We start from the raw sequence: 14,645 nt of genomic DNA, 5'->3' as shown, positions 1-14,645 counted from the left end.
GTTTCACAGGATCAGAAGGGAGGAAACGGAAAAAAGGACAGTGATGTCATTCTATTTCAGTGACATTTATGGAACATTGCAGTCTGAGCAATAAGGTAGCCAAGGAAATGGCAACACAATCTTTTCAGTCGACAAGGGGGATGGCTCAGTATCCAAGCCTGATAACGTGAGTTCAGTTCCTTGATCCCACATGATGATTAAAGTGAGCCAGGTCCTGAATATCTCACACACTCACCCAAGTGCACACAAACAGAAACACATGCACATGCTCAATAAGTGAGGAAAATATAATTAAAATGTTTGATTATGTGGATCACATATCTGATAAAAGATTAATATAAAATATGAATAATTACTGCAACAACAATAAAAACAAAATTCTGATTAATCTGTATAAGAATTCATTTCTGAAATCAAAAGTCAACAATGTCCTGATGTGGGTGCCTACATATGGCCAGTTGATTTTCAACAAAATATAAAGGTACAACTGTGGAGAAAGTAGACCTTTTTCAACAAATGATGTTAGAACAATTGGAAGTACATACCTAAAAAAATAAAGTTAATCCATATTTTGTACCATATGCAAAAATCAACTCAAAATAAGCCACGAATCTATATAAAAAACAAAATTGTATCTTCTTGGAAAAAAAAACATAGACAAAAATGTGTATGTAAGCAAAAATTTCTTAGACATAGTACCACAGAAACTACCTCCAGGAAAACAATTGATAACTCAAGCTTCATTTAAATTGAGTCCTCTTACTCTGAGGGCGCTAAGAATAAAAATACAAAATATGGAGTAATGGGAAAGGTCTAAAAATTATGTCTGAAAAGGAATCTGGACACAGAATATGTAAATAGTTCTCAAAAGTCTAGTATTTTAAGGGAAATGTGAGATACCACCTCACACCAGTCAGAATGGCTAAGATCAAAAACTCAGGTGATAGTAGATGCTGGCAAGAATGTGGAGAAAGAGGAACACTCCTCCATTGTTGGTGGGATTGCAAGCTGGTACAACCACTCTGGAAATCAGTCTGGCAGTTCCTCAGAAAATTGGACATAGTATTACCTGAGGACCCAGCTATATCACTCCTGGGCATATACCCAGAAGATGCTCCAACATATTAAAAGGACATATATTCCACTATATTCATAGAAGACTTATTTATAATAGCCAGAAGCTGAAAAGAAACCAGATATCCTTCAACAGAGGAATGGATACAAAAAAATGTGGTACATTTACACAATGGAGTATTACTCAGCTATTAAAAATAATGAATTCGAGAAATTCTTAGGTAAATGGATGGAACTAGAAAATATCATTCTGAGTGAGGTAACCCAATCACAAAAGAACACACATGGTATTTATCCACTGATAAGCAAATATTAGCCCAAAAGCTTGAAATAGCCAAGATTCAACTCACAGACCACATGAAGCTCATGAAGAAGGAAGACCAAGTGTGGATGCCTCAGTCCTACATAGAAGGAGTAACAATATACTCAAGGGAGACAAAGTGTGGGACAGAAACTGAAGGAGGTGCCATCTGGAGACCATTTTACCTGATTATCCATCCCATGTGCAGTCACCAAAGGTAGACACTGATGTGGATGTCAGAAAGTGCATGCTGACAAGAGCCTGATATAGCTGTCTCCTTAGAGGTCTGTCAGAGTCTGACACATTCAGAGGCTCACAGCTAATCATTGATCTGATCAAGGGTTTCCCAATGGAAAAGTTAGAGAGAAGACTGAAGGAGCTGAAAGGGTTTGTGGCCCTGTGAGGAGAACAACAATACCAGCCAACCAGAGCTCCCCAGGGTCTAACCCACCAGCCTGGGAGCACATAGGGAGGGACCCATGACTCCATCTGTATATGTAGGGGAGGATGGCCTTGTCGGGCATAGGTGGAAGAGGAGATCCTTGGTCCCATAAAGGCTGAACACCGAGTTGGGGAGGGGGGATTCAAGGGTGGGGAAGGGGGAGTGGGCAGGTAGGTAGGGGCACATCCTCATAGAAGCATGAGGAGGGGGGATGGGATAGGAGGTTCCTGAGTGGTGGGGGAATGGGTTAAGGGGATAAAATCTAAAATGTAAATATAATATCCAATAAAAAATTTTAAAAAAGGGAAATGTGGGCGGGACATACTCTATGATGCTGCTCATACCTAAATACATGAGGATTCAGTCTCCTGCACATAAATGAATACATGAATTTTGTTTGGTTTGGTTTAGTCTTGTTTTTGTTTTGTTTTTTGGGGGGACAAAATTTCTCCCTCTAATCCTGGCTGTCCTGGAACTCCCTCTGTAGACCAGGCCAGCCTTGAACTCACAGAAAACTGCTTGCCTCTGCTTTCTGAGTGCTGCAGTTAAAAGACTTGTTTCACCCCTACCTCCAAGCTACATGAACATTTCTTAGTAAGCAAAAGAATCAAACAGGTATTTTGTCAACAGAGATATTTAGAGACAAAAATAAGGATACCTGAAAGTGTATAATGCCATTAGTGATTAGAGAAATCCAGTGAGAGACTCAATGTTGTAATGGTAAGGATAAAAAAGACTGAAAACATGGTAGGGACGTGTGGAAATCTTAGATTCACTGGTAACAACAACAACAAAATGCAGAGACAGAAACTGGTGAGGAAAGAGTTTTATTTACAGCTTTAGCCAGAATTTGGAAAGAAAGTTTCCAGCTTCTTGAGTCCTACAGCAGTGCCATAATTTATAAGACAGATCAGAGAAAAGCGTGTGCGCGTGCACGTGCACGTGTGTGTGCATTTATGTGTTCATGGGTTGCATGCATAGGTGCATGTAAGAAGTGAGATGCACACATGTATGTGGAGGCCTAAGGTTGAGGTTGAGAATCTTCCTTCTCAGTTCTTCCCCATCATGCATTGAGGCAGAGTCTCTCACTCAATTCCAGAACTCACCAGTTTGAGGAAACTCCCTAACCAACTCGCCCCGGTATTTTCAACTTCCCAGGCTGGAATTACAGGAGGCCCTAAGCCCACCCGATATTTCCATGGGTTTCTAGGGATTCAGAATCTGTCCCTCATGTCTGGCAGTGCTTTAACCTCTGAGCCATCTCCCCAGCCTTTCCTGGAAATGTTTAATGTGTCTCTGAAGGCCATTTACTCTGTAGCAAGTCCCCACTTCCAGGTCTATTCCTCTGTCTTGATGGATGTAAGGTACTGTTAGATTGGTGTGAAGGTTTCTAAAGCACTCCAAAGCCTGATAGAAATACCAGGAACAAATGTACAAAGGAGCCCAAATCAGAGGACATTTAGCGTGTGTCCGTTACCTATGAATCAAAAACCTTTCTGGGTAATATTTGGCTTTAGTTACTTTTGGACTATCCGGCTGAAGTGACTCATCTGTGTGTGTGTGTGTGTGTGTGTGAGAGAGAGAGAGAGAGAGAGAGAGAGAGAGAGAGAGAGAGAGAGAGAGAGAGAGACTGCGAGTTTGAGTCAAGGTGTTCCTATGTCTTCCAGTGTGTCGTTGAACTTATTCTCTGGTTTTCTGTGCTGTCCCATCCACAGGGATTCTGAATACTGCCTTCTGTCCTCCTGTCTTTATAACATTTTCTCTGAAGATATGGTTGGTTAACCAACCTGTAGCTTGGTCCTAACTGTCCCTCATTGCTGAAGAAAACATTCAGTAGTGTGTTTGCTACCTTATTAAGGATAATTTCACTAATAAATCTGTATTTATTATTGTCCCAAGTTGTACATTTTAAATGAGTGATTTCTTGGCATAAAATTATTCTTCAGTAATTTGTTTGTAAAGTTCAACATACTAGAATTTTTTAATAAGAGATGTAATTAAGTCATTCTTGGAGTGGTTTTGTTGTTGTTGTTGTTGTTGTTGTTGGGTTTTTTTGTTTGGTTGGTTTGGTTTGGTTTTTTTTTTTTGTTTTGTTTTGTTTTTTCTGTCCTGTGTCAAGAGCTGGGCTAAAATTTTCAAAAATATCTAAAATATTTAGACAAAAAATACAATAGAAACATGGAGCCAAAGAAAAAGCTAACCCTTATTCAAGACAACCAAAGCATGTAACCACCTGCAAACAACTTAGTGCAGCTTGGTGAAAGAAGGAGGAATTGCCTGTCAGAGAAGCCTCTTATGTGGGACTGGATTAACTTCCTCTCCCTGTGCTGATGGCTTCCCACTGACTTCAAAGAAGTTTTCAGCTTAGTCAAAAGTAAAGTGGCCTGAATAATTGTTGTGAGGCTGTGGTTGATTTAGAGAGATTCTTTTTTCTGAGCTGTACTCCTGATGACATTATCATATTATCAGTGATAAGAGGGACTTAGGGGCGGGACTCCTGAACCACTAAAGGCCTCTTAGGTATCAAAGAGGAGGCAAAGAAATGCATTCAAATCAAAGCGGAATTCCTGAATGCCTAGGGTAGCGGTGGGATTCCTCATTGTAGGAACGACTGTGAACAAATAGCTTTCTCCCCAAATCTAGTGATATCCAGCAGAACCGATCTCGTTCAGAAACAGTTTCTCATATCCATATATATGAAGAAGGAGAACTCTATTACTCAACCTACTGTAGTAAAATAGCTTAATATTGACACAAGTACAGCTTGTGGATTGGGGTCATACACGTGCACATGTAATAATTGCAACATGCACAGAGAAATACAGGCATTGTACTAAGGTGAGATTTGCCCAAATAAAACAAATGCATGGGACAGCTGTGGCTACTGACTCCCAAATAATACACTGAGAAGCTGAGCAAGAGTTGTTTTTGTAGAATACTTGAACAGGAGAGTGAATAGCACAATAATAGTAATAATAATAATACTGAGCAGATAGACATATGCAGTTCCATGAGCCAGCAGGACAAACGGAACTCGTTGTTTTCAAAAGTTGTGCAACAAAGAACAGTTGGGGCTAGAAATCATTCTGATGAACTAGGATAGAAATGTGATTTAATGTTCTGGGCAAAACACCAATTCAAAGAACTGATAGGCATTAGAATTAAGGAAAGACAGCGTTGGATAGCTCAAAGAAAACAACATCTGAGTTCCAAGCACCTCTAAATAGAGCTGAATGTGTTATGTGTGTTAATAAGTATATGGCAACACAGAGATTAATATCAGGTTGGGCTAAATACAAAAACATGTTGTGAGACACAAGGAATCACAGAAGGGTGCCGGAGAAACAGCACATCCGTCAGGACATGAAAGGTACATGGATAACAGCTTTGATAACCTTCTCATTCGATAACCTTCTCATTTGAGAACAGGAAACTCTGCAGCTTTAAAAAAAAAATTTAAATCCTTCCTTTGCTTTCTACATGGTGTGTGTGTGTGTGTGTGTGTGTGTGTGTGTGTGTGTGTGTGTGTGTGTGTGTGTCTGTGCCTCTCTTATCTCCAGTAACTATTAAATAACTTCTGTGCTGCATGTTTCCCCAGCACATGAAAGTCTCTTGGGTTCAGAATGAGTGGGAGTGAGCTGTCTCCAATCTACTTGACCAAACAGAACTTGGCAAAGGCAGGAGGCCTCACCTACTGCCTTCAGACTTCGGTTAGTATATTCCCTACACAGACCATTGTAGCAGTGCAGAGTCCTCGCCTTTAGCTACCAATTATACAGGTTGTTTCTTTAAGCTCTGTGGTTGCTTCCCTGCTTGCTTCACCCGATAGAGGACCAGCAGGGGTTCCCCTGTTAAAACCAGCAACGCAGGGGATTGCGTGTCTTATTATATCCGCTGTGCATTACACCAGACTTCTCAGCAGAGAGCTGCTTCCAACGACTCTGAAGTAATTTCCACAGAGGCAAAACATTCTTCTGACGGATTTGGCAATCGTGTCAGGATTATGAGATTCAACACATACAGTGGATGAATTACACATGGAGTGGGTACATACTGTGATCAGATTATGTATATCACCAAGTAGGGTTGCCAGACTTAGCAAATTAAAACCCAAGATGCTCAGTGGCATCTGATCTTCAGATAAACAACAAATAGTGCTTTAGTCTAAGCACGCCCCCCTACAATAACGTGAACGTTAATTACACTTACAATTTTAAGTCACTCGTTTATTTGAAAGAAACATTTAACTATGCATCATATAGTTTACCTTGGCAACTCTAACTAGGAGAAATAAAAAGAAAGTTTTAAGAAAGACTATGAGAAAAACAGGAGACATGCTGAGGCTGGAGGGGAAGGGCTGGTGGGAAGAAAAATGGAAAGTTGCTGCTTTGTCTTAAAGGGTGATAAATAGAAGAGTTCGTATAAGAAGAACATTTCGTACTAAAGAATAAAATTCAAGAGCAGTGTAAAAGATGTGTTGGGAAATGTCTTAAACAGTGGGCGTCACTTAGAAAGCAAAGTCTGAAATGGGGACTTTGTTTATGAAAATGGTGAGCAGAGGCCAATAATGAGAAAGCTGACTGACTATTCGTGGTAAGAAGAAAGAAATCATGACATAGCCCTACAGAGAGGACAGGAGGAGGTTTTGAGAAGGAGGACATCATGACACAAAGCTAACAGGTGAAAGGAGGACGTTCTGAAGGAGGAAGTTCTGGTCAGAGAAGACTTTCTTGTCAAAACCCATGGATCTGTAAAGAATCTAGGGGGCCAACCACTGTAGCGTGTATCACACCCTTACGCTCTGAAAGCTGCATGAAAATCTTCACAAACATTCACACCCAGGTGAACTCTTGGTGGAGAGTCTGAAAGATAAGAGAAATGGCATGTGATCCCCACTCAAGTGTCTATAGAGGTTAGTAAGCAAGATAAGAGGAAAATATCAGCTAGAGAAAAAAGATCCATAAATGCGAAAGTTGTGTATGTGGGACCTACCCCCAGGAATCCACAGAAATCTGGAGGCAGGTAAAAGCATGTAATGTAAGAGCAAAGAACTTTTATTTTAGACTCAAAACAAACAAACAAAAAAACCCAACAAAACAGAAACTTGAGGTAATACCTGGCTCCATGTATGTAAGACACATGACCACATCTCGGTTCTAGGAGTTCGGGCGTAGACTTATTACAGATCTAGAACTCTTGATCCACAAGGTTTCTGCTTTCTTTTTTCTTATTAGCTGTGTTTTAGACACATGAGCACGATCATCAACATTTATTCTATCTCAGAGGCAGATGGGAACGTTCTGGCAAGGGTTCTTTGGCAAGAGACATTATTGGGATGTCTCACTTTCATGGTTTTGCACATTTGCATAGCTATGAATGCCTAAGTGAGAAATCTGCCTTTGCACCTTCCCCATTACCGCCACATATTTGAACGTGTGTATTTGTGCTTCTGTATAAACATGCCAAAGTACTCTAATGCATGTGAGCATAACTACTTCCTGGAACAGCAGAATTGCGCTACAATCTATAAAAAGGCCATGGAAACTCTTCTTGCAACTGCTCGTGACATTTTTCAGCTGTGGTTCCAATATTTTTCCAAAAGCTAAGTACTGAGTTACGATTGCAGCTACAAATTAACACTGTGTATTATTATTGGAGTGATTTTACTTGGCCCATCAATTGAAAGACTTGGCCGTTCCTTGATTCTTCAGACGGTTTCCCTCTGTCTTAGTTAAGGTTTCCATTGCTGTGAAGAGATACCATGACAATGGCAACGCTTATTTAAAAAAAGTTTTTTTTAATTGGGGCTGGCTCACAGTTTTAGAGCTTTAGTCCATTACCATCACAGCAAGAAGTATGATGATGTGCAGGCAGATACAGTGCTGGAGAAAGAGCTGAGAATTCTCCATCTTGAGAAGCAGGCAGCAGAAGGAGACTATATGCCACACTAGGTGTAGCTTGAGCATAGCAGACCTCAATGCCCTCCCCCACAGTGACATATTTCCTGCAACAAAGCCACACCTACTCCAAGGCCACACCTCCCAATAGTACCATTCTCTATGAGCCAAGAATTCAAGCACATGAGTGTATGAGGTCATACCTATTCAAATCACCACATCCTCTAGCAAGAAAATCAGTTCAAACCTACCTCACTCTCTATTAGACTCAGTCATATGTTGAGGTTCTTGATACATTCACAGTTGAATTTTGTTTTGGGTGATAATATAGATCTATTCGCATTCTTCTACATGTAGCCTTCCAGTTGTCCTGCACAATTTGCTGAAGATACTCTTTTCTTCAGTATGTATTCCTGAATTCTCTGTTTAAAAAAAAAAATCTTTAATCGAATTCAATTGGTTAATATCTCTGTTTTTAATGTCAATACCATGTTATTTTTATTATTATAATTCTGTAATACAACTTAAAATATTGGGTGGTGATACTTCCAACATTTCTTTTGTTATTCAGGATTGGTTTAGAGATAGGGTTTTGTTGCTACTGTTGTTTTCAGTGATGGTAGCAGTGGGGTGGTGATGGTGGTCGTGGTAGTGGTGGTCGTTGTAGTAGTGGTGTGTGTGTGTTTTCCATGTGAAGTTGACAGCTTTTTTTTTGTTTTTGTTTTTGTTTTTGCTATTTCTGTAAAGAATTGTGTTGGAGTTTTGATGGGGATTGCACTGAATCTGTACCTTGCTTTTGGTAGGACAGCCATTTTCACTATATTAATCCTGAGCATGGGAGATCTTTCCAACTTCTGATGTCTTCAATTTCTTTTTTCAATATCTTAAAGTTTTTATTGTAAAATGTCTTTTACTTACTTGGTTAGTGTTATCCTAAGATACATTTTTGAGGCTGTTCTGCACATTACAGTTTCCCTGAAATCTTTCTCAGTATGTTTGTTATTTTTATACAGAAGGACTACTTGTTGTTATATATTAATTTTGTATCCTGCTACTTCACTAAAAGTGTTCTATCAGCTGTAGAAGTTTCCTGGTAGTATTTGGATAACGATGGCCTCATAAAAAGAATAAAGAAATGTCCCTTCAGTTTCAATTTTGAAAAATAATTTGAGGAGTAATATCATTAATTCTTCTTTGAAGATCCAACAGAATTTTCCACTGGTTATGTCTGCACCAGGACTTCCTGTTGTTGGGAGATTTTTGGCCACTGCTTTTATTTCAATAGGTGTTATGGTGTGTTTGAATTGTTTATTTTACTTTCATTTGTATCAAAATTTTATTTACTTCTTTTCTATTTTCCAATTTGGTAGAGTATAGATTTTTAAAATATGCTTTGTCAATGATACACCAAATGTGTTGGATTATGAGGGCTCTGTTTTATAGATAATAGATAGATAGGTAGATAGATAGATAATAGATAGATCTATGTGTGATATATATACATGCATAAATACATATATATCAGATATATGTATATATGCAATTTATATCATCAGAATGTGCACATAATGCTAACCAGAGCAACAGTTTCTTGCTATATCTAGACCTTCCCATCAGTCCTACTTCCTGTACTAAATTATAATAAAATTTCAGGGGAAGAGGTATTTTTGGTTTATTTATTTATTTATTTATTTCCACCTTTGGCACTTACAATTAAAACTGTTCTTTCACTCAAAAGATTCCTTCATGGCAAGTCCTTTTTGCAAGCTATTGTGTTAGCAGATATATATATATATATATAGATATATATATAGATATATATATATATATATATATCTTCATAAAGTTTTTTCTCATTGCCTCTTTATGCTTGTTTTCTACAAAATTAGTGACTGTTTTCATTCACCATAAAGGTACAAAATGGGTAAATATTAAATATTTCTATGTTCTTTATTATAATTTGGGTATAGTCAGAACTATACCTTAATGTCAATTTTAAATATCCAGTTTTAAAGTTATCAACATTGCCTAGTATGCTTTTTAATCTTTCTCTTAAAGCTGTCTGAAGACTAGTTAACTTCAAAAACATTTCCTATAGAAATGTCAAATATAAGAAAATTAAAACGACTCTGAAGACTCTCCCATAGTTCCCACGTGTACACGCGGTAGATGGTTCCATCACCAAGTGAGAGCCTCCTCAAGAATCACCGGCTTCCTTCCTTTCCAGTTCCCTAATGAAATGCGCAGTACAGAGTCAGTGGTGAAGGGTGTTATAGCACAAAACAAGGTGTAGTGTCGCCTGTCAAGGCTGACTGGACAGAGAGAAGAAAGAAAAGTGTGAGACAATGCTGGTGGAGTATTAGAAAGCAAACAGAAGCAAACTGGATGTCTCCAAGTAACTCCTATAATCTCAGTGTTATTTCAGAGCCCTCCTCACTGTGCACCAGCGTCTTAGAAAACAAGGAAGCCAGCCGAGAAATCAGAGCGCTGTTTGTGGCTCCACTTCTGCCGTATGCTGTGTTAACTGAGCCCAACCCAGTGTTCACCAACTAGAAAACATGGCCAGGAAGTCTGAGTAGGGTGTGAAGGGAGGACAAAGGCAGATCGGGGCTCTAACTGAGGATAGTGGAGCGGAGAGTATTCCATTAGGAATAAGATACAGCTGTGCTTGCAGCGGACCTCAGGGTTCACGTCTGAGTTAAGGTTCCACAGCAATTCTTTAAGATAAAGTGCCTAATACGTACTCTAAACACCTATGTTGGGCTCTCATTGAAGTTCCCGCCCATTATAGTCATTTTGTCTTCTCAGAGCAAACGAGAAAGTGGATCGGGCCAATGCACACACAAACCAAGCCCTTAAAATAAAGAATTTAAACTGGAAAGGGCGATAACCAGAGTCCACGGGACATCAGCCTATCAGAACGGTTGTAGAGATGAAGGAATCAAAGCTGGCACCTCCCAGGCAAATACAGTTGTTCTATCACTTAATGCCATAGGACTTGAAGGGATGTCACACAATGTCTCATCTCCTTTCTACTTCCTTCTCAAAGACCCTGGGAACTGCTGTGTTATAGCAGACAGCCTAACACCCAGGCTCTTCAACTTCCAATCCTGAACCCTTTCTAGCATTCATAATGACAGCTTATTTTTCATAATACCTGTTATATACTAATTCTAAGTAGTTTATAAGATCTACTTCACTTAATCATACAACAACCCCACACACTGCTGTTGCAGTGCTCAGGTTTAGATTCTGAAATTCAGTGTGGCTAACCAACTTGCTCAATCCCAAAGCCTGCAAATACACGGCCTTCCAGACTGGGCAAAGTGGCACACGCACCTTAAATCCCAGCACTCTGGAGGCAGAGGCAGGTGGACCTCTGTGATTGAGGCCAGGTTGGTCTACAGATCGAGTTCCTGGACAGCCAGGATTACATAGTGAGATCCTGTCTCTAAACAAACAAACAAACAAACCGTGGCCTTCCTGGACTCAACCCCTAGCTTTTCTAATTGTAAAAATAAGCATGTTCATTTTCTGACATAAGCCTCCTGACTCCTTCACCCCTTGTGAGTGAACTGTACAGCACAGTAAACTATAAATTCTGATCGGTGTCCATGTCGCAGTATAAGAAATTTCTTCTTTTTGTTAATCTCTCTACAGTTGGGGAAAGGAATAGCAGTTTATTCATCCCTTGTTCTTTCCAAAATGCCTGAATCTCGAAATGCTTGAAGCAATTAAATACGGTCTGGGAGTTGCGTTCTCTCCCGTTTCAACTCCATCGTTTGGATGTAAAAAATAAAATTAAGTAAAGTATATGTCGTCATTAAATAACAGGAGGGAAGTTGCCGTAGTTGTGAGAAGAATCCCTGCCAGCTCTGATAATTAATTACCGTATTGTCAGGTAAACCCCAGGCCGGAAGCAGAATGTGCACTAAACCACAGGCTAATCCCATCATGCTCCTCGCCATTATGAAAACGCTCACTGTTAATAACCCACCAGCCAGTGCTGCCTGCATATACCCGATTTTAGGTTTCTGATGCAAGTAAACTGATCCTTTGGGTGTAGAAACCAATAAATAACTTGATGTTCTGTTTTGTTTGCCTTTTTTTTTCTGTCTCTGCTGTACAGAACCTGAAGCGCGTGGCTGAGACCTGGATGGATGAATTCGCTGAGTACATTTACCAGCGGCGGCCAGAGTACAGGCACCTCTCCACCGGAGACATCTCTGCCCAGAAGGAGCTGCGGAAGCGACTCAAGTGCAAAGACTTCAAATGGTTCATGGCTGCGGTGGCCTGGGACGTCCCTAAGTACTACCCTCCAGTTGAGCCCCTGCCTGCGGCGTGGGGTGAGGTGAGGAGATCTACCCTACCTGTGGGATCCTGTCCATCTCCCACAGCCTGTGGAGTGTGGAGGGACAACTAAACCCTTCCCTCCGCCTCACAGCTTGAGAAGTGAGAGAGACTGCCAAACCTCCTCCTTTTCTCCATCCGCCCAGCACGTTAATTTAAAACATCCCTGAGAAGGGAGTGCCTAACTTCCTTTCAGAAAGTGCTAGCGTCGATATCCCATCCAAGAATTATTGACTACTGCTGGTGCTTCATATGGCTTTTTTTTTTAAATATGCCTCAAAAATAGTTTAACTTGAGATGTACAGAAGAGCCCACGGGAGCTCATGGAGACTGAAAGCAACATCTTGTAACTCAGTATGATCAGGTATCTGATATGATACAACTTGTCATCGGATGCGAGAATGCCCCTCACTGTCATCAGCCTTATTGCTTCTTATATATGCAAGGACAAGGCAATGGTGGGCGAGGCTAGTTTCCTACCCAGGGTGTACCTTGCTCCATCAGGACGGAAGGCAAGGCATCTGGGAGCCACACTGGTTCCTTAAATGAGCACTAACCTTTCTCCGGCTCAACACTCTGACCTGATTTTACTTCATGATCTCAAGTGGAAAGATCCGGATAGCCTCAGGCCCCAGATTTAAAACATCCATCTTTGGGAATAAAGTGGATTATTCCACCGCTCTGCTCATTCAATGCTATTGCTGTAGCTTTTTCCCTCTAGAAAAGAGTGCATAAAAGCAAACACTGAATCCAATGGGGTGGGTTTAACCTAGCAATTAAGCCTGCCTTTAGACGAGGATACCAAGGGCAAATGCTGCGCCGCATAGGAGCCTTTTCATTATTTTTCCTTGGTTTTGTAGTCTGCTTAAGATCTCATTACCTAGTTACTATGGTCACCCAGCTCTGAAAAACAGCTGCTTAATCCAAGTGAAATGATGAGCGGCTGGCCATGGGGCTCAGTTGGCAGAGTACTTGTCTAGAATACACAGAAGCCTGCTTCTATTCCCAGCATAGCATAAACAAGGTATGGTGCCCCTGTGCCTATAGTCTCATCACTTGGGAGGAGGAGGCAGGAGAATCAGAAGTTCAAGGTCATCCTCACATACCTGTGAGTCTCTGTCTCAAAAATAAATAAGACAAAGACGTTGTTTTTTGACTGTAACTTATGTATTAGCCAATTTCTTTAACAGGATGAAGGATGACAAAGTGTGCAGAATTGCAGAATATCTGTGAGATCGTTCATATTTTTTCACACTTGTATGATTTTCTTTCAGGGAGCTTTTTTTTTCATGTAAGTTATTTAGGGAGATCGTCTTGTTTATATTTTGTTTTTGTTTTTGTTTTGTTTTGTTTTGTTTATATTTTGTTTTTGTTTTTGTTTTGTTTTTGTTTTGTTTTGTTTTGTTGTTTTTCGAGTCAGGGTTTCTCTGTATAGCCCTGGCTGTCCTGGAGCTCACTCTGTAGACCAGGCTGGCCTGGAACTCAGAAATCCACCTGTCTCTGCCTCCCAAGTCTTGTTTAGTTTTTAAGAGGATCTCTTGTATGTAGCTTAGGTTGACTGCCAACTCCTGCTACCTGATACAAGTGTGCATTACTTGTGTCTGGGATGGGAGTTATTTTAAAGTGAGCTTCATATTTTAGAATAATTGTGATGATATACACATTGTGATTATAATATAGGCATCCTATACCCAACTGTTTGTGTTAATGGCATTTGATACCACATTTACTGGTATATCATCAAGCTAATTGATCCTTATTAGGACAATGGCACTCATTAAACTAGAGCTTATTTAGATTTAACTCGGTGTTTTATGAAAGTCTCCTTCTTTTCCAGGATCCAGTCAAGTATCTGAGGGGGCTTTGTAACATCCTACAAGCTTTAAAGGGATCGTTAAGACAGACTTAGCTCCTAAGAAAGGCAGTAGGTGAGCCTCTGTTTAGTGAACAGGGAAAGGAGAAATACAGACACTAGTTTTTTTACAAAAGGGAACCATAAACCAACAATACCAGAAATGCAAGACCCTTTATGAGAGTTCTGGGCCAAGAAGTAGAGAACTCATGGTCTCACTCAGCTATACTCAAGTCAGTTGTCACCTGCTTCTATACACCATCCTGGTTCGGTGTACACAGCTATTAGGCAATCTAGGTTCCGGTTGTTGGGACTCAGCTCGTGAACATATGTTACAGACCATAAATGGTTCTCAGCTGTTTCCTAGCTCATTCTCTGTCTGGGTCTTTTTACCCTGAAGACTTTTTTAAAAAACACATCAGTAGGCCTCTCTTTATGTCTCTCTCTCTCTCTCTCTCTCTCTCTCTCTCTCTCTCTCTCTCTCTCTGTGTGTGTGTGTGTGTGTGTGTGCGTGTTCGAGCACACATGCACGTGTACACAAACACGTGCTCCCTCAGTGCAAGAACATGAGTGCAGGCGCCCACAGAGGTCAGGAGTGTCCAATGCCACCAGAGCTGGAGGTAGGTAGTTATGAACCATCTAACATGGGGATGGGAATTGAAAGACTCCGAATAACTTAATCCCTCCTGCATAACCTCCAACTTCACCTCATACTAACCCTGGTGTATT

The 14,645-nt window shown here is 40.4% G+C and overlaps 1 protein-coding gene across 1 annotated transcript in view; it reads left to right on the top strand.

The window, feature by feature from the left end:
• Galntl6 (polypeptide N-acetylgalactosaminyltransferase like 6) overlaps nucleotides 1-14,645 on the top strand; it is a 1,047,155-nt gene that overhangs the window by 978,266 nt on the left and 54,244 nt on the right. Inside the window, exon 10 of the mRNA XM_034520732.2 lies at nucleotides 11,844-12,065. Within this exon, the coding sequence (XP_034376623.2) occupies nucleotides 11,844-12,065 (222 nt within the window). The remainder of the gene's footprint in view (nucleotides 1-11,843; nucleotides 12,066-14,645) is intronic.

This window comes from Arvicanthis niloticus, chromosome 16, assembly GCF_011762505.2.
Source record: "Arvicanthis niloticus isolate mArvNil1 chromosome 16, mArvNil1.pat.X, whole genome shotgun sequence".
In the NCBI taxonomy this organism is placed as follows: domain Eukaryota; kingdom Metazoa; phylum Chordata; class Mammalia; order Rodentia; family Muridae; genus Arvicanthis; species Arvicanthis niloticus.
This window is presented reverse-complemented; position numbering and strand designations above follow the sequence as displayed.